The sequence below is a fragment of the Toxotes jaculatrix genome, chromosome 22, assembly GCF_017976425.1.
Source record: "Toxotes jaculatrix isolate fToxJac2 chromosome 22, fToxJac2.pri, whole genome shotgun sequence".
Taxonomy (NCBI): domain Eukaryota; kingdom Metazoa; phylum Chordata; class Actinopteri; family Toxotidae; genus Toxotes; species Toxotes jaculatrix.
The window spans coordinates 8,432,497-8,451,572 of record NC_054415.1 but is presented as its reverse complement, the minus strand read 5'-3'; the positions used below and the strand labels follow the sequence as shown (position 1 = coordinate 8,451,572).

The 19,076-nt window shown below is 41.4% G+C and overlaps 1 protein-coding gene and 1 long non-coding RNA gene across 4 annotated transcripts; one reads left to right on the top strand and one right to left on the bottom strand.

Annotated features, from left to right (window-relative positions):
* Positions 1-531: 531 nt before the first annotated feature.
* LOC121176312 lies at positions 532-14,665 on the bottom strand. Its single transcript, XR_005892944.1, has 3 exons — positions 14,537-14,665; positions 8,095-8,099; positions 532-547 (listed from the first exon to the last, which is right to left on the bottom strand). It is a non-coding gene; the product is annotated as an uncharacterized LOC121176312 (long non-coding RNA).
* rassf8b (Ras association domain family member 8b) lies at positions 1,880-15,309 on the top strand. Of its 3 annotated transcripts, none has more exons than XM_041030359.1 (9): positions 1,880-2,250; positions 9,404-9,574; positions 11,179-11,529; positions 11,678-11,883; positions 12,063-12,266; positions 12,468-12,542; positions 13,056-13,178; positions 13,977-14,103; positions 14,627-15,309. In XM_041030359.1, the coding sequence occupies exons 2-9, from the start codon at positions 9,463-9,465 to the stop codon at positions 14,740-14,742; spliced, it is 1,314 nt and encodes a 437-aa protein (XP_040886293.1). In that variant the 5' UTR covers positions 1,880-2,250; positions 9,404-9,462; the 3' UTR covers positions 14,743-15,309. The 3 variants fall into 3 exon arrangements, 2 of the variants coding, with proteins under 2 accessions (XP_040886293.1, XP_040886292.1); XR_005892943.1 differs by lacking the exon at positions 1,880-2,250 and adding an exon at positions 10,338-10,414 and having other exon boundaries at positions 9,408-9,574; positions 13,977-14,295; XM_041030358.1 differs by lacking the exon at positions 1,880-2,250 and adding an exon at positions 10,338-10,414 and having other exon boundaries at positions 9,408-9,574.
* The last annotated feature ends 3,767 nt before the right edge of the window (positions 15,310-19,076 follow it).

The window sequence follows — 19,076 nt, the reverse complement described above, 5'->3', positions numbered from 1 at the left end:
AAAAGTTAATATTTTTTACCCTAATACTTTATCTACATCATGAAATAGTGGACGTGACACTATCAGCAGCACCCAGAGTATTGTGTGCATCAAGTTTGAAGATAGGCCTTAAATCCTCAAAGCATCTGTCAAACCATGTCACTACTGCCTGCATGAAAGCATCAATCACTCATGGCTTGATTGTCACAAGAGCCAAACCATATGTTGAGGATTAATTGCCAAGTTGAGTTCTAAACTGATATATAGGCCTCCGCACACAACACTGGAACAAATGACTGCTATTTAAATTAAAGGGGACGGAAAAGGAGCCATTTCATAGATTTTATTAAATTTATGAGTCATGTAAAGACATTTGCTTAGAAAATTGGATTGTAAGAGGCTGTTTAACTGAGCAAGACAGAAACAGATTAAAAACTAGAATCAGCAGCTCTAATTTTTGTCAAAAGTTGAGCCCATTTGGGGGAAAAAAAGTTACTTTTTTGTTTGAGTAGGTCTGCGTCATAACATCAGGAGCTGGGTAGCTCTGAAATTACAGTTTACTGAAAAGCTGAAGGTCGGCAGGGTTTCTGCATGATCAGCACAACAGGCAGCTGTTATGATTAATGCTGTGAGACATGAGGACATGAGTGTTGACTGGAATTTAAATAAGCACAAACACACTAATGTAATCTTACACTATATATATATATATATATATATATATATATATATATATATATATATATATTTTTTTTTTTTTTTTTTTTTTTTTTTTTTTAATCTTCAAGTAAAGCAGCACTGTCAAATGAAACATATTGCTGTACTGGACTCTAATACTGTCCAGTGAGGAGTGAAGCTTATTGGCTGTTGCCATAGGGTATTAAAAAGGTAGGAAGGACACTGAATGTACCTCAGGAATGGGATTATAAAGTCTCTACTTGAATTACACATTTGTTTCATGGCTTCTTAATCTCCATTCAAAACCCTTGGATGTGTCCTAACCCCCTGGCCTTCACTGTGTCCTTCTAACTCATGTTGTGCAGCAAAACATTTCTCAAACCCACAAAAGTGTATTTAATTGTAGTGCAGGTCGCTACATTTCCACAGATGTCAGTTATGTCAGAATGTATTTTTGGGGGCAAGTGTTTGAAATGATGCATCTAGAATATCTCCACTTCATGGCATGGTGCAGCCATGGGAGAAAAAAAAAACATGGCCTTGAGTTGAAAGCTCAAGTAGGCCTATCAAATATTTGCCATAAATAATTGAAAGGATGCAAATATGCAGTGTTTCATGTGGTGTGAATCATTTTTTCTTCTAAATGTAAAAGTTACATCTCTACTGCAGGTGTACATCTGTGTTTTGCCTGACCTCTGCCTTTCATTAACCACTCAAATTCAAATTTCTGCATAATAAATAAACTTGCTTTTTCAGATCCTTACTAGACTATTTATCTAATTTTATTTATTTAGTTTCTATATGTGTGGCACACAAAGAGGAAACATTTTCAGACTCTGTAATATGTAAAAACCGTGACACTGACAAAAGTGAAAACTTGAGCTGAAGACAGGGTCATGTCATCCACACAGCCAAATACATTAAAGCAAAATCTACAGTTTACCACATAAAAATAACACTGATGGAGGCACTGACAATCATACAGATACACTACAGATGTGTGAACTCTTCCACTGAAACACACTTGTATGAATATGAACGATTTCTCTGTTTTTCTTTACAAATGAAGCAGCAAAACAAAACAGTGTGTTTCTCAACACACGTGTAACCCACTGATACATCGACGCCTTTGCTTTGAGATCAAAACCCTCCGGTTTCAATGTGACTGCATCAGAGATGAGTGGATCTCTGGGTCCATTTGAGTCGCCAGTGCATTGCAGCTTTAACCGGTCCATCATGCCTTGCGGTGTCCCAGTTCTGTTCCGATGTAATTTACAACAGGCTCTGTGATCCCCCTCCTCACTGATGGGCAGAGCAGCAGGTCAACAGGCAGAGCAGTGGATGTTTAAAGCCCCATGTCGGATGTCCGATGACTTGCACGGACGCATGTTAATAGAGGCGGGGATGTGCGCGCACCGTTAACTCTGCTGCAGGCGCGGATCGGCTCGGAATGAACAGGACCTTCCGTCAGTGGCCCGCATAACATGCAGAGGAAAGTACCGGATTTTATCCCAGAGAAAAACACTGAGGCTACAGCACAACGGGGGGAGTTTGAAATGCTCTGACACGCTGTGATCTGCGGGCTGAAAACAGGTACGTTGTTGGGTTTTTCGCACAGGGCGGAACGCAGCCAGTCTTTCTGCTGTGGCTTGAATGCGTCAGTCAAGAAGCCAACATTTAAAAGCTGCTGCCATTAAAACAAGGTTGTGGGATATTACAATGACCTCGATTATATCAGTTCAAAGTGAATTTCGTCTTGTTATATCTGTAAGACAGGGAATCACAGTGATAGACTGGTCAGCTGTAGTTGCATAACTTTATTTTGGGGTCAGATCTATTGATGTTTACCCTTCATCTTACTTTTTAAACACTAATATACTTTATAATCCACTTAAGAGTGCATGCTCAAATGGTATGACACAGGACAGATCCTCCACATGGTGACATACCTGATCCATGAGCCAGCAGGAAGTGAGCGTGTGGTCAGTGTGTGTGAGTGGATGTGCTGAGCCCTGCAGTGATGAATCTCTTAATAGAGTTGGGCTATAAGCGCTCACTCAGCAGTGGTTTTAATCAGAGTTCCTTCAACTGAGTCAAACAGCCACAGCAGAGAGTAAGAAGTCCTTGAGGCACACATGTGATGGAAGCAAAGGGCAACGCTCATTCACAGGCACCATGTGTTTGTAGTAGGGAATTCACAGTGGACAAAAACCAGGAAGTTTCTTAGCAGCACAAAAATGTACAATAATAATTTCTTTTTCTTTTCTAAATCGATTTTCATTAATGTAGCATTTTATCTTACACATGAAGGTTTATTTTAAAATCCTGACCCTTCACAGTACTTTAAATCTGTTTGGTTTATCTCTTTGTAGCCATTTCAAGACTGGTTCTTGACTGATTGACTTATCAGCCAGTTTTTTTTACTTGAATCAGCCTAAATGTCTGCAACCACAGTGACGTCTGTAAACATCCTGTCCATGAAATTCTGAAGGTCCAGGCTACATTTACATTCATGAATGTGATTCCATGTGGTCAATATTTACATGAGGATCTGAGTTAAGGAGGAAAGTGTTAATTTCACAGATTTTCACAGTGTAAATTTAGTCCAGTTTATCTTTCAGCAGTCTCCCCCTCCCACCACCTTGTGTTCAGTTAAGCTCCGAGTCTTACAGGGTTAAGGGCTTATTGTCTCCAGAAAGCTGATTAGTTTTAACTTTTGAGACTGCAAGGTGGCAATTTGGTCACTTCAGTGTATAGTGATTGTTTCCAGCACCAGTGAAAATATATTAATTATAAGGCTGAGTTGGATTTAACACAGTTTTTTCCAAGTGTCTGCAGCAGTTTAACACAACCTGTTTACACACATGGCAGAGGAAATGGTGACAAATACCTGCTTGGATTAAAACGCACACCACCATTAAAATGCACACCATATGTTGCATCCCTGTAAAACGCCATGCCGCTTGTTTGTTCACAGGAAAATCTTACATTGTTTCTGGCAGCATGGATGATTGACAGTACCTGAATGGAAAGCTGTTGTGTCTGATTAGTGCCTGAAGCTTTTCACTCAGCCTGTCCCAGCTTTTGTTAAAGCTGCAGCCACCTCACTCTGCTCAGCTGACAAAGTTGATGTGGAAGTAATCTCTAAAAGGCGTCTCCATTCAGCAGCACACAACTGACCAGAAAACTGACAGGAGGCTAAAAGGTTAAGGTTTCATTTTGATATAGGTCAGACTGCAGGATGCACTAACAATTGCTGAAGGAGAAGTATTTCCTCATGTAGTCTAGTAGCATTCGAATATAATAGTGAGGAGAAACAGGAAAGATGAGAGAGAGATATGGCTGTATAATATAAAGCCTGCGTGCCAAGCTCACAATCAAAGTCATGAGTTTATTCGTGCATTTGCGAGGGCCCCTGAGCCTCCGGGACACTCCATCAAGAAAAGTGACATCTTGTCTGAGGACGAGGGTCAAATCCTAATTTAATTTGCTTTTATATTAGAAATACCTGCTGACTTTAGCATTTTCCTGTGGCTAATTTTAGCCACGCTAGCCACATGGCTCTAGGAGTGGCAATATCAGTCAGGCTGAGATGGCTCAACAACTATTGCCATGAAATTTAGTAGAGACGTTTTTGGTTCCCAGTGGATGAATCTTACTGATTTAATAACTACACTGTATGCTGATGACTTTAGGCTGCAAAGAGTTGTAGTTTTATGTTAAATGTATTTAGTTAGCTGGAGTGAGAGATTAATTCCCCCCTTAGGAGGTTAACTAAAACCATATGACTACTCCAGTTGAAACTTAATCTCCACCAGGAGATCAGCTCTGAGACGTCTTGGTAACACCCCACTTAATCCAGAGTTTGGGGGGCACCCCGCTGCAGTGTACACCTCTGTGTTTTCTCGGAGCCCGCATTTAGAGGAGACAAAGAGGAAGTGACAGGAAAGCACGGGTTGCTTCTTAATTGTTGGCGATTGTTTGGTTTACTTTCCCAGACCGTGCCCTCCAATCAATCCAGTCATCTGTGTAAGGCTCGGACAAAGCCACTGCCGTGTCGCCATGGTGAGGGATTGTTTGTATCCAGTCATGCCGCCGGCCATGTGGGCTCACACACACACACACACACACACACACACACACACACACACACACACACACACACACACACACACACACACACACACACACACATTACAGCATGCTCTTTTGTCTGTGCACCACTTGTTTCAGTGGACCCCCTCTTGCTGCCACTGCCTCCTTGTTACTTTGAAAATTGGCCTGCGGTTGCATCATCATCTGTTGTTGTGCTGCTGCTTCGAAATTGTCACAGCTTCTCAACAACAAGTTCTCACATGTAATTTTTTTTTTTAGGCTGACAATGCTGTATTTTTTTTTTATATGGAACTATCTTGCTTGTATGTGACATTTAGCAACTAATTTGAAGTTTTGATTGGATTTTTTTTTTTTTTTTTGGGTCAGAAGTTTTAATGAAAACAATATTCTGTTTGTTGACAGGCTGCTGGAGAAATGAGCCAGGGTCAGGGGTTCAGACCTAATCAATGACTTTGTTAAAGTTTAATTTAGCAATGGACTGAGAGCATTGAGCTGAGCAAGGCAGGAAATGAACTCTTTGGTGGGTATTTTGTGTTTAAACCCAGAGTTGTAGCTGGTGTGGCATTAGAGCATTTTCATTACATTTTTCAGTCTTAATACCTTTGTACCTTTTTAATTCTCATCGCAGGGATATTAAAGGAGCTTTCAGTGGCATTTTCCCACTGATCTGTCTCATGAGTTACTGTCCACATTTGAGAAAACACACGTAAGAAACACTGATTTGCCACACTGTGTCCCCTCCCTAACTCTGCCTTTCTGTGGCATCCTGAGAATGAAACTTCAGGGGAGGCAGACTGAAGTCACAACTAAGTTTAGCTCAGCAGTTCACAGCCCAGACGACACAGTATTCCTCATGTCTGAAACCTAAATGGCTGCGGCAAAAGTTGTCCAGCAGCGAGGATTCATGCTGATGGCAGCAACCTTTTCTCTCCACAGCAGAGACGCACTCCATCTTTTCAAACATTTTCTCATATTCATTCATTTTCTCTTTCTTTTGTAAAATGCCAACTTGCCATTGGAAATGTGACTGCATTTTAATTTTGACAATTTTGAAGAGGGCGAAAGCAACTGAAACCCGCAGCAGTTTTTCAGTTGTGTCATATAGCAAGTCAGATAAATCCATAGACGTGCTTTGAGCTAAATACTAACATCAGCATACTAATGTGCTCACAGTAACAATGCTGACTTGCTGATGTTTAGCAGGTATAAAGAGAAACCAGAACCTTTGGGTTTTGTTCCAGCAGACAGAAAACATCATTCAAAATCCCAATAACATTAGTTAATAACATTGCAACAGTATGTTGTGCAGCTCACTTTATATGTCTACATAAGGACGGTTATTTATTGAAAAATAATCTAATCTCATTGTTTTTTCAGTATTTATTATATTAGTAGTTTTTAATGAGCGCTACATGTTTGATGGCTGAAGGTCAGAGCTGGACAGAAGAGGCGAGTCCTTGAGCAAGTCATGGAGTGGCAGGTAGCACAGTTTTCTTTTTAGAACAAGAAAATGGAAAAAAAAAAGAAGAAGAAGAAACTTGAGAAGAGTCATGACGATTTCTCTTATTTTTCAGCCTCACATTGATCAGACTATAATTTTAAGGCTAAACAGAAGCTAAAGATAATTCCACCTTAATCTGCCTGAAGTGACTTAGTCTGTCCCTGTGCTGAGGGACGAGTGCCTCTCCTGCAGTATAAGGCCTGACTCCACTGTCCTGGATTCTCTAGGAATAGATTACTACGTGAAGTAGGAATGTGGAGCATTGAGTCTGTCTGTTTATTAAACTGTGACTAATGGAAAAAGGAAATTCCAACAGCTACAGCACCTTTCCCACAGGTTCTGAGGTTATTCACCGTGGAAACGTATAGCTCGGTGAGCGGGGCCTGATACTAAATATGGAAGTACACATTTAAAATGAAGCTGAACCAAAATAGAAACTCACATGTCGCTGCATGCTAATTTGTGTGTACTCAACATGTAGCCTGTATGATTTATTTATTCACACTGTGGTGGCGGTGGGGGCTTCAGAGTAACTGTAATTTAGATCAAAGACATCAGCAGAGAGCCTGTGGAAATAGTATGATGAAAATGTAGAACAATAACAGCAATAGGGGGGAAGAAAGGAACAGCAGAGATGGCTCGGGCGTTGCAGGTATCCTAGTGATTCAAGTGTTGGAAGTTATTAGCAGGGTAAAGAAAATCGAAGATCGTTTCCACAAGGAAACATACTTCAGTGGTCATGTTGTTTGAGCTGCTAAGCAAGGAATTCAATTAGTTTGACACTAATGAGTCTGAAGCCAGTGTGGGGTTATACTCTGACGTTAAGGCTCCCAAGTCACAGCTTCTGTATCCTGTTCACTGTAGCTTAGGCTATAGGTGGGAGACTTTTCCTTCTCACTGGAGTCACCTGTGGAGAGCACACCTCTGTGGTTATGACAAGGATCAAAGCTTATGAACCTATAGATCTGCTCAGTTCCACTACAGGACCACCGAACATCTGCTCCCGCACAGCTGCCTGCTCCTATGGCGCTGAACTATATTCTGCCTCTGATAAAAGCAAACACCTCCTAGCATATGTTGTGATATCTGTGTCAAGGGGCCAGTGGGAGCAAGTGAGTTGAGGAAAGAAAACAACTGTAAATTCAAAAAAAAAAAAAAAAAAAAAAAAAAAACAGCACAAGAAGAGCTGTCAGTGCAGTCAGTGTGTTCTTTCCACTTGCAACTGAAGGGTGTCTCCAAGGACTTGAATCATCTCTTAATTAAATATAACCATTACCTTAGTGGAAAAGGTGACTTGTAGTCCGGAAGAGAGCTATGCCGCACCCTGCCCTGTTGGGCGAATGTCTCTTTTAGACATTTGTCATTTTTGCCCTTTATGTAAAATCTAATTTAGATGATGCCCAATGCCTTCTAAAATCACTGAAGCACAGTCTCTCATAGCTTAAAGCATAACTCTCTCACCTGAATCCATTAACATATGCGTGTTAGGATCTGTTTTCAGCAAGTGAATTGTTGGCTCAATATTTACTTGGACTGGAACAAAGTGAAAATGAATTTTGCTCTGTTTTGATGATAGGATCATGATGATTGTATCACAGAGGAGTGAATGACATAGAATCACATAGATGTGCAGCAAGTGTGTGTGTGTGTATACGTCAGTGTGCAAGAGAGGGACAGAGTAAGATCGGGTTTACAGGCTTGTGTCGACTGCCTCTTCCTCCCAGATAAACCCTCGGTGTGATTTGGATCTTGCTCGTCACTGAATAAACATTGTATTGCAACATTTCAACCGCAGCTGTAAATATGGAGGGCATCATCACATCATCTGTTACGAATACTGTGTTATGAAACCATGTCACAGACATTTTGTTAGCAAGCTGTAAACAAACTCTGTGGTGCTTTTACTCTGTGGGAAGTACATGTTTTTGGGAAATGTATTTGTACTGTTGTAACACTTCCAAAGTTATGGGTCCTGTTATGTCTCATTCAAACCCAAAGTGTTTGCACTTTCATCCCAACCCCCTACTGTTCCTTTTCATTTACCTTTTTTGCTTTGTTTATCCATCTGTCCCCCTCTATTCCGTGTACCGCTGAGCTGTATTCATGGTAATAGTCTCATTTACCGGGCTGTAACAGGCGTCTGGGTTCAGATGCATCCCGCAGTATCTGTCTCCAGTTACAAATCATCCCGCTCCCCACCAAAGGCAGGCCTTGCCCCCACCAGATGCCTTCAGTGGCAGTGTAATGTAGTCTCAGTAGGAGAAAGCCTCGAGGGGGACCAGTAGTTAAATTGCAGGAGAGATGGGCGTCCCATTCCAGCTGTGAAGATGGAAGGCGCCTAAACTGTTAAGGGAGGCCTCAAGCGATATGAAAGTCAAGGATCAGAGCAGAGCTGATGGCCCAGTCAGGAAAAAGGAGGGCTGCTGCCCAGTAGGGTTGCAAAAGTCTGAGCATTAGACACCTGCTCCTTCACTGCTCTGTTGCTCTGGCCCGCTGTTGTGGCCTTGCCAGGTTCATAATGACTGCCTCGCTGCTGACGTGCTTGTGTCAGCAGTTTGAAATGGCTCTCGCTCTGTGTGCATGCAACCGCTGTAAGCTCTCCTGCACTGACACCAGCAAATGAAAAATATATTGAATGGGGCCAGGTGGGTTGTTGCAACAATTTATCAACAGCACTACAGGAAACGCCTTCTCAAACGAACAAGTGTTGTAAGTTGTTGTGAGGTGTTGGTGTACAGGAAGTGTCACTCTGTTATCACTCTGCACAACCGTGTGGTGTGAGTTTGGTTGATATTTATTTCAGATTTTAGCTAATTCCTGCTCCCAAGTGTTTGTGAGTTCATTTAAATTTAGATTTAAAAAAATAACTGTCTGTCTGGACTTGTAGTGCACAAAACAGCTGACTGCTGCAGCTGGAAACAAGGTAGATGAGCGTGGTGAGAATGAACCAAAACAATACAGTTGGGCCATACAACCAAAACAGTGAGCTGAAAGATGCTAAAATGCTCCTTAGAGATAAGAGGAACTACAGTAATTCTCTATGGGTTTGTCACGATGAGCGACACCTTTCACATTATATTTAGTTATTTGAAACATGAACTCAACTGTGTTTCCTTTTTTTCCTTTTAGGATGGACAATAAATCATTATTAGCACCCCCTTGTGGTGTGGAGGAATGAGGGCCTTTGGATGAAGGCCATGGAGCTCAAAGTGTGGGTGGACGGAGTGCAGCGCATCGTGTGCGGGGTCACGGAGTTCACCACATGCCAAGAAGTGGTCATTGCTTTGGCACAAGCCATTGGTAGGCTCAAAACTACTTACTACAGAATGAGAAACAGTATGCTTTTCTCTGTCCCGTTCACGGATGGCAGACGCTTGAGAAAGATCTAATATCAGAAGAATGTGAGCTGTAAATGTAAAGTGTTATTGGTTACTTGATGGGAAATTCACAGCCCAATATAAATGCACATAAAAGTCTCAGAGAATCCAAAAGGCAAACCAATAATGCGACGAAGACCACCACAGAAGAGGAGATTTAACACAGTGAGATGAAATGCTCTCCATCTGGCTGTCGTGCTAAAAAACTTAAAGCGATGTAAATTATATTTTGTCCTACATAAATCCCTGCGGGGATGTTCTGTGATGTGGGCTGTGTCCAATATTGGCCGGGCAGGTTGTCAGACATACTGGAGATGATAAATTGCATGAAAATGAAAAGCGACTTGAGGGCACAAAGAGATATTCACCATAAATGGGCTGCACAAAGCAGGATGAGTCATGCTGCAGACTTTGCTTTATTGACATGATGTTCAGTTGCAGTGAAATAAGTTGACACTCTGCTTCTGTTAGCCACCACATGGATTGTATTGTACATAAAGCTTTGTGTATCCAAGACCGTGAGAATATGACGTCTTCACATTGAGAGACAGATTCATCACTTTATTCCTCACTAACTCCACAGATAGATTGTTCTTCAAGCTGAACTGTCCATCTTTCACAGTGACATTGTGTAGCAGGAATTATGGTGCTGACTGTCCTTTGTGTTCCCTGTGTCTTTTGTCCAGGCCAGGACACTTTGATGTGAATGGCTGTAGTGATGAATGTGCCTCTTTTACAAGGACCCTCACTGTGCAAGACGAGGGTGAGGGTGCAATGGGCAGTGTTTAGCTCCTATCTTTATGCGCACAGACAAGAATGCGGGCGTACACACACAACAACATACACAGAGCCATGAACCATTGAACCTGGTCCTTTTCCCAACACAGTTACTGTTGGAGTGTGATTTTCCCACTGTAAAGTTCTTTCACTAAACAGACCAGTAAAGTTCTTTGAATCTGCCAATGGTGCACGAGCGTGGGAGAGTTGGAAAAGAATTCATGGGCCATGGGCACATCATGTGAATAATTTCCACTTGGGCTACTACTACAACTTCTTTTTTGAAATGCTACCCACTGTGACAGAACATGACAAAACAGCACCTTATTTGTCAAATGAGATTTTGGGCTGCAAGCTTTAATTTTTAGTCATGACTAAGTCGGAGTAGACCACTTTCTGTTAAACTTAAGTTTTGGTTTGGAGATGGAAGAAGGCAGCTGGCAATATGTCAGATATTAGGACCAACAGTCTTAAAAGCCTTACTCAGATCTCAAACAGTGATGGTACATGATCAAAGGACAGAACAGGGGTTAGTGTCCTCTAAAGTGCACTTATAAACAGACGCAAAATGAGTTGGCAAGCCAGATGACAGTGAACAGGAAAGTGTCTGGTCTTGACATAGGTCTGGAGAATATCATGTTCCTTAGCTGTAAAGTAACAGCATTAAAGCCTCTGAATACTTCTCCCATTCTCTTTTTGTTTTTCTTGCTACTATGAAATATTTACCATTTTTTTAAAAATTTGCATCAGGACGCACCGGCAGATACACTTTGATCGAGAAATGGCGGGAGACAGAACGTCACCTGGCTCCGCATGAAAACCCTGTGGTGTCCCTCAACAAGTGGGGCCAGTATGCCAGCGACGTGCAGCTCATCCTCCAACGAACCGGCCCGTCCGTTAGCGAGCGGCCCACCTCTGACGGGCAGGCTCGCGTCCCAGAGCGTGGCTTCTACAGGCAGAGCCTCCCACCTCTGGCCAAGCTCCGCCCGTCAGGGACAGACCGCTCGCTCAAACGAAGGGAACCCAAACGCAAGTCTCTGACCTTCACTGGAGGGGCCAAGGGTCTAAGGGACATATTTGGCAAAAGCAGAGATGCTGAAGGTAGAGTGTTAGTGTGTGTTTTTTTTGTTTGCATTATATTCACACTTACTGTGGTCATTGACATTTTATTTCCTTCCCTCCCTTTCGCTATTTTTCAACTTTTCACCAACCTTTTATTTCCCACTTACCCACCCATCCATCCTTCCAGCCAAACAGCCCCAGCAGCGCAGTGTGAGCCTAAACCTGAGCAGAGTTGGAGGTGGTGGTGTAGCATCTGTGCCTGGGAGTCCAGCCAGAGAGCTGAGCCGGCTGGTGCAGCTGCAGAGAGACAAACTCCAGGCCCTGGAAAGCCGTCTGCTGGGCTGTGAGGCCGAGCTAGGAGAATGGGAGGAGGCCGTCGGCGAGGTCAACGAAGTGAGGAAAAGCCACAAGTGCCAGTGCTGTTACTTTGCGAAAAAGCAGACTCTAAACCCTCATGTGTTCAAAGATCCTAAATCAAACATTTCTAGTTAGCTACGGCTTTTTAAATTAGGATTATATATTCTCTTTGGGGCAAGAAAGTTTCCATATTAAAGCTTTTTTCCCATCACCAGGGAGAAAATCTAGAGGAGGAGCTGCTGCTTTTGGAGCAGCAGGTTAGGAGGAACGATGCTGAGATGGAGGAGGAGGAATTCTGGCAGAACGAGCTGCAGATAGAGCAGGAGAGCGAGCAGCAGCTCCGGCAACAGCTAGCCGAACTGCAGGGCCGTGTACGCGACTGCGAAGCCAAGCTCTCAGAGTACTTAGCACGCATACAGGTGAGCTTGGCGACAAAAAGAATGCACCTGATTCCACTAGATTTATAAACAGTAGGAAAACCTGGTAATTTGAGTATTAAATTATGAATCTGAGAAGATTTCCTGCTGCATAAAAAAACTGAATTACTGTTAGTTTTTCTGTGAAGATCATTTTCATTCCAGTTTTGCCATATTATTTATTTTTTTTGTCATGTTGTGCAGAGTATGGAGAAAGGCCTGGAGCAGGAGCGGCTGCAGCAGGAGGCCGAGCTCAGCCAGAAGGTCAATGAGGAGGAGGTAGAATCCAGTCTAGCTTGGTCTCCAAAACACTCACAACAACATGCAAACAGAGAGGAATGTAGTTCATTAAACTGCTGAGATCTCGTTCAACTCCAACTGAGGACCCTCCCAGTGTGTGTCATGCAAATAATTAATATTCAGCTAAAGTCGTCCTTCACAGAATCAGTAAAATTACATTTCTTTCAAACTGTGGATTCAGTGCAATATTGGCTGGAGAAGAATTGGCAGAACATTTGTCTTCTTTAATAAGGATATAATTGATGTATAGCTACAAAGTTTTATTAAGATTTCTTTAAATTCTTTAAGTATTAAGATGAATACAACTGGCAACACTTTATTTTTTTTTCACACCAAACGAACTCAATTTCTGAACTTCAAAACACAGTGAAGCATAAAAGAGTCCTCCTACATGTTTCCGCAGCGAGGATAAGCTACTTTTGCCCATCTCCTCTGAAAAGTTGTGATGAGCGCTTGGCTTTCACTCTTCACTTCTTCCACACTGGATTTCAGGTGCAAGCCCAGCTGGAGAAAGTGAAGGCAGAGCTGGAAATGCAGAGCCAACAAACTGCACGGCTGGAGAGCAGCTGCAGGGCGTTGGAACGCTCACTTGGCCAGTCAGGCAAGAGATTACAGGTCAGCTCAGAATCTACTGTTTAGTATTTTTATTTTGTTTTTTATTTTGTTTTTGTTTTTTCAGAACACCATAACCTCAAGATTCAGGAATTTGAAGCCGTTTTGGCAGTTTACTGATGATGTGGTGATCCCAGTATGTTTGGAAGATGCTGAAGAAGTTTGATTTCAGCAAACGTTTCAAACGTGTTAAATTAAAAAATTGGCTCTTAAGTCTGCATGTGAAACTTTGCTCCCCCGGCAACCAGGTGGAACCATAGAAATGTAAGCTCATTAAGTTGTGGGCAGTGAAGGGAAGTTTAATCTGTGGCTTGCAGGGATGTGCAGTGGATCCTTGGCTACATGCATCCTAGTGTGAGTTGAAGTGCTCTGTGTACAGACGAGGTCCAGTAGGGTGTGGGAAGCGTGAGGTAATGAGAAGGAAAGGAAGGGAGGGTTTTACAGCATTCTTCGCCTGATTAGAGAGGGGCCTGAATAAGTACACAATCCCTCGCCTGCAGTTGCGTAACCATCTGGGAGCTAACTCGTCTCTTTAGCTGTCTCAGCTGGGTTATAACTTCTGGAGAGATCTGGAGCTGAGTATGATCCCTTATTATTGATTTTCACTTTAAATCCACCTCGGTTCAGCAAATGCACAAGATACAAATTAGGGTTTAGCAGTTGAAATCACATATGCTCCTGCACCACTGCCTTTAAGAAAACTACCACTGAAGGTAAATTTAAAACTGATTTTAGGATTTGAAATGTGGTTATTCGATGTACACTCCTTATAAACCACATTTTTTTCCCCTGGCGGCTCAGGAAAAGGAGCAGGAGCTGGAACAGCTGACGAAAGAGCTACGACAGGTCAACCTGCAGCAGTTCATTCAGCAGACTGGCACCAAGGTCACTGTGCTGCCTGCTCAACCTACAGCAGAGAACGACAGCGGCACGTATACACACACACACTCACATATATATAAATTCACACCAGCAAACACTGCATGACTTGCCATTTTACTGTCACTTTTTTAATAGGTTCAATTTCATAGCCAACATCCTTCTGACTGAGGTACTCCACATATTGTTTCCACATGTATGTGGACACAGTGTCACCTTGTGGTCATCCTGAGAATCACAGGTTAGACTGTAGACTTTAAAAGCTGGTGAGGTAAGAGCGTAACCCTATTACATGGAACAAATCACCAGCAGCCCTGAAATGCTGTAAGAGTTTCACAGCAAGCCAAAAAGAAAATCCCCTATTTTCACTCTCAAAAGAAAAATCCCCCTTTATGGTTTTTGTCATAATGTAAACTTTCTTAGTTCTCACCAAGTTCAGTTTGATGTTTGCACAGGAAAACATACAGGGTCACAGGGATCACGATGAACATGTCTGACTCTCTGAATGAACGGTGCCCTTCCTCCTACATAGCTGGCAAATCAATTTTGTGTTTTAACCTTTCGTGTTTCAGAAGTGGAGTCTGATTCTCTGAAAAGACGCGGCTCTTCACGTCTCTTACCCAGCGACCTCCGCACTCTTCAAAGCACCGTCTCCTCCAGCCTCAACCCCGAGGGCATCTACGTTTGACCCAGGACACACTTCCAGGAGACATTATTTGGGCAGTAGGGCAGCCTGATGTTATAGGACAGTTTTCTGTAGCTAGGAGGCCCATGAAGTGACGCCACAGACTGCTGAAATGCTCCTGAGCAAGTCACAAACAAACGCAGCTTCATGAACACCCTAACTGTGGAGGATCGTAAGGAAAAAAAAAAGTCACGGAGGATCAGTGGGGTATCATGAAAGACAAGTTTGATCTGTTTTGCATCTTTTTTGCACTGCCTCCTCTTCCATCTTACCAGGACTGACACTCACACTGATGTCAATATCCATTTGCAAACATTTACTCTATTGTCTGTACTCTTATGGATGAGTGAAGATTCTCTTAAAAAAAAAAACAAGCCAGCAGACACGTTCTTGTCAATTAAGGAGGCTTGAGACGAACAGTGTGGATAAACTTTGTTTTTGTGTTGTAAATCATGAACTGGAGGGAATTTCAGGATGCAAAGTTTGGATACATGTGAACATATGCATAGATGAAAAAAAAAAAATCATGCACGAGCATGCACAAACAGCAACACCACACCTGTGCTATAACCATAGCCATATCTGATTGCCTTACTCTGGTGTTTTAAAACCAGACGTCAATAAGTCTAATGTTAAAAACAAACTCAAGGTAGCTACTGAACACTATGCGCCATATAAATTTTACGATTAGCACCAATTCAGGTGATCCCTTGTCATGGTGATTGATGTCAGTATAACTCAACAATGGCTCAATGCTTTTTTTTTTTTTTTTTTGTTCAAAAACTTTTAAACTTTTGTATTGATTTAAAGAGGAAATTTGCTTTATATTTTCTGTGTCTTTATCCATCAAATAAAATACATTATATTAAAGAAATAGAGGTGAAAATGGTTGAAATGCGGCCACAGAGTAATATCATCTACTATTTGTCATTTTTGGTGAAACAGTTTGGCTCATTCTGGGACTGCATTGTGCGAGAGCCATTAATCTCCTTTGTTTTTATTTCTCCAAAAACTCTGAGATGTGAAAGCAGCAGTGAGTGATGACAGAGGCCTTTTGAGCCTGCAGTTAAAATCCAGCCTGAAAAATTTGCCAACAATGACTGTGTTCTCAGCTTCACCACTGGGTGGTGGTAAAACATATGTTATTTAGCCAGCTGAAAGTTAACTGTTTGGAAGTTGGTCCTGCCCTCAGTTTGATTTAATCTGTCTTTGTTCATCACCATGGGTCAAATATGACTGTGCATATTGTAACAAAGCCTCAGCACTTTAGCTTTCAGTGTATCACCTGAGGTGCCACTTACAATATTGGCCAAGTGTTTGACATGTTTCACTGTGTTCATTAAGCAGGGACACACACACAAACAGACACCCACACACACGCAATTCTAAAGCAGGCTGTATTCATTAGTTCCATCTGATTTCTAACATTTTAATGAACTGAAGATGTCTCATATGAACCAAAGCTAGAGTGACAAAAGATTAATAGTTGTAGATGAATGTACTTTTTCAAAAAAATATGTATGCAGCTTATTCTAATGAAGTGTGCCAACTTGAATAACTTGTGAATAACTTGTGAAAATGTGTATAAAATATTTGCAATGGTTAAAAAAAAAATATTGCAAATATTTTTTCTATATATAGACACACACACACACAAATGCCCAGAGTTGGGCTAAAATTTCACACTTGCAACTTAAATGTGTGTGTGCATGTGTAACGTCAGTGCCATACGCATTGTGGGAACTCAGTTTCACACCCAGTTTTCTGCTATCTTTATCGATATCATTTGTGCACAAGTACAATCTTTCCTGCCCACTCACAAACTTGAATTTCTCGTAGGGGTTATTCAGTGAGTGATATCCAACCACAGGCTTTGAAATTAGTTCTGATCATTTCACAAGCTCACAAAAATCTTCTCTGACCTTTATTTGGGCACATAAGGAGAAGCTCATTTTCTTTGTGAATGCATAATAAGAAAGTGAATTCCTCCCTCCAGCGTGAAGGATCTTGCTTTGTTATTTTGCTCTGCAGTGCAAAGGTAACTGGAGGAAGAATTCACATCACAACTTGGCTCTGTTTCAACTCTGTTTTGACTAATGGCATGCCTTACTGAAAAAAACAACAACTGTAAATAATGTCTACATATCACATCAGTCTATGGACTATTTTTAAAGTAGATTGAAGTCTGAAATATGCAGAGTGCTAAAGAGGTTAGATTATAATGCTGCCGTTCAATAGACACCTCTGTGTGCATGCAACAGTGTGTGATTGGTTTATTTGGACTCCTAATTAGTGGCTACCAAGGATATAACAATTCACCTGAGATTCAGCTGTTTTTTGGTTTGTTTTTTTTGTTTTGTCCCTTTTTGTCTTGTTGACATTTACATAGACGGAGATGAGCTTAGTTAAAGAACAGGCAGTTCAGTGTATACTGGCAAAGAAAAAGCAAAACCCGCACATTATTTTCTTACCTTTTCATTTAATTTTGGCAAAAAAGAGATCCATGTTGCTTTAAAACATGGTGATAAGTTTACAGACATTACTGGTTGTATCTTTTTTTTCTCCTTCAAGCTTAGACATATTGCCAATAATTGGCTTTAGTTGTGCCATCAGTGGTGCTTTTTCAATAAAAGTGCATAAACAAATGAGATGATGGAGCCATTATGGAAACAGCCATCAAGTGGTTTTGAAAAGCTATTTTAGAAATGCCACAGCTCAGGGATATTTCAAGACACAGAATTACCCAGACAAGAATGGGCAGAAAGTAATTAGGGATAAAAGCTGTTCATGATGTCTCGCGCCATTTGACAGGTTAAATCGTATATTTGTTCTCGTGGAGACTTGAGCAGCTGTTCGACACGTTTAACATGAAGCACCGGCTCCTAGACACAACACAACAAATGTAACTGAAGTAATGATTCAGTACGGAATGAGATGTAGCTGTATTTGAAAAGTGTCTCTGCCGGCTCATGATTCATGTTGCGGCTAGTCCCCAGTTTGTAATTCTCATGCATTATGACACATGTGAGATACACAAGCGTAAACATGAGGCACAGACTGGGGCTGGTTGAAGCCACTGGGTTTGCAGCGTAATGCTGTTCCTTGAAACACCCCTCGAAGTGTTTACATGCTTACAATGCTTCACTGTAAACATCCTGCTAGCTAGATGAGCTGTGCTTGGCCAACATCACTAATTTACATTAACACAACATTAAGACAAGACAAATTATTGCATATCAAAAATGTTATAATTTTGTATTGTTCACTTGCAAATTCGCCCACTGCATTTTTGTAGCTTTCAAAATTTTTTTCTTTGGGTTATTATTCAGCCACTATGTATGAAAGACATGAAAATCAAATGCAAGAAAAATGTAAAAATATATAAATAAAAGAATAAAATATATTTAAAAACATGCAGAAATTACATAAATGAATAAACTGCTATACAGTACTAACTGCTGTGTTGTTTTTTAATAATTCATCATTACATTTCATGCTTCCCAGATACTGAATATACAGGATTAGCAAGACTAACCTGCCCCTGGGGCCAGAAAGCAATGGGTCCTTGATTTCAGACAGAAGAACATAAAAGCTTTAGGTCCAGCTGAATGAAAAGCTTTTCTTTTTTTTTAATATACATATCATCCATATATCTAGCTCAGTAAGATGAGTTGGTCTTAGATGCTGTCTCTGGACAACTTTAAGTATGTCCAGCTGGCTCGTTTTAAAACAATACCCTTGCACAGGGGTCTTAAATGCACTGGATGATTACATACATGAGATCTAAAAGACTCCAGCTAAAGCTCCCAGCCAGAAAAAGAAAAATCAGCTAGCCTCCTCACTAAACCCTTCCACGCTGGGGAATGGGTTTAGCAAGTTGTCAGTTACAAAAGAAACCAATGCTGTAAACTTGGGGCTTTTTGGCCCCCCCAGGGTCTGGGGCCCTGGGGCAGTTGCCAACTTTGCCTGGGTGGTAATCAGCCTCTGCAAGAAAAGAAGAGAGAAAGAACAGAACAATGTGTGACAGTCCTCCAGTCCTCCATTTTATTTTATTTTATTTTATTTTATTTTATTTTATTTTATTTTATTTTATTTTATTTTATTTTATTTTACTTTACTTTTTTTTCTGGGAGAGCTACTTAATGAACTGGCACCCAGTCTTTCAGCATTGAAAAGCCGCTTCTGCATCCTGAATGAGCGACAGAGACATGAGGGTGACTTTTGCAGTTGTCTAAATGAGAAGAGATAAAAGCACAGATGACCTTCTCTACACCCATGAAGGATAAAAACAGCTTAATTTTTAATATGTTTCTGAATTGAAGGAAGCAGAGCCACAG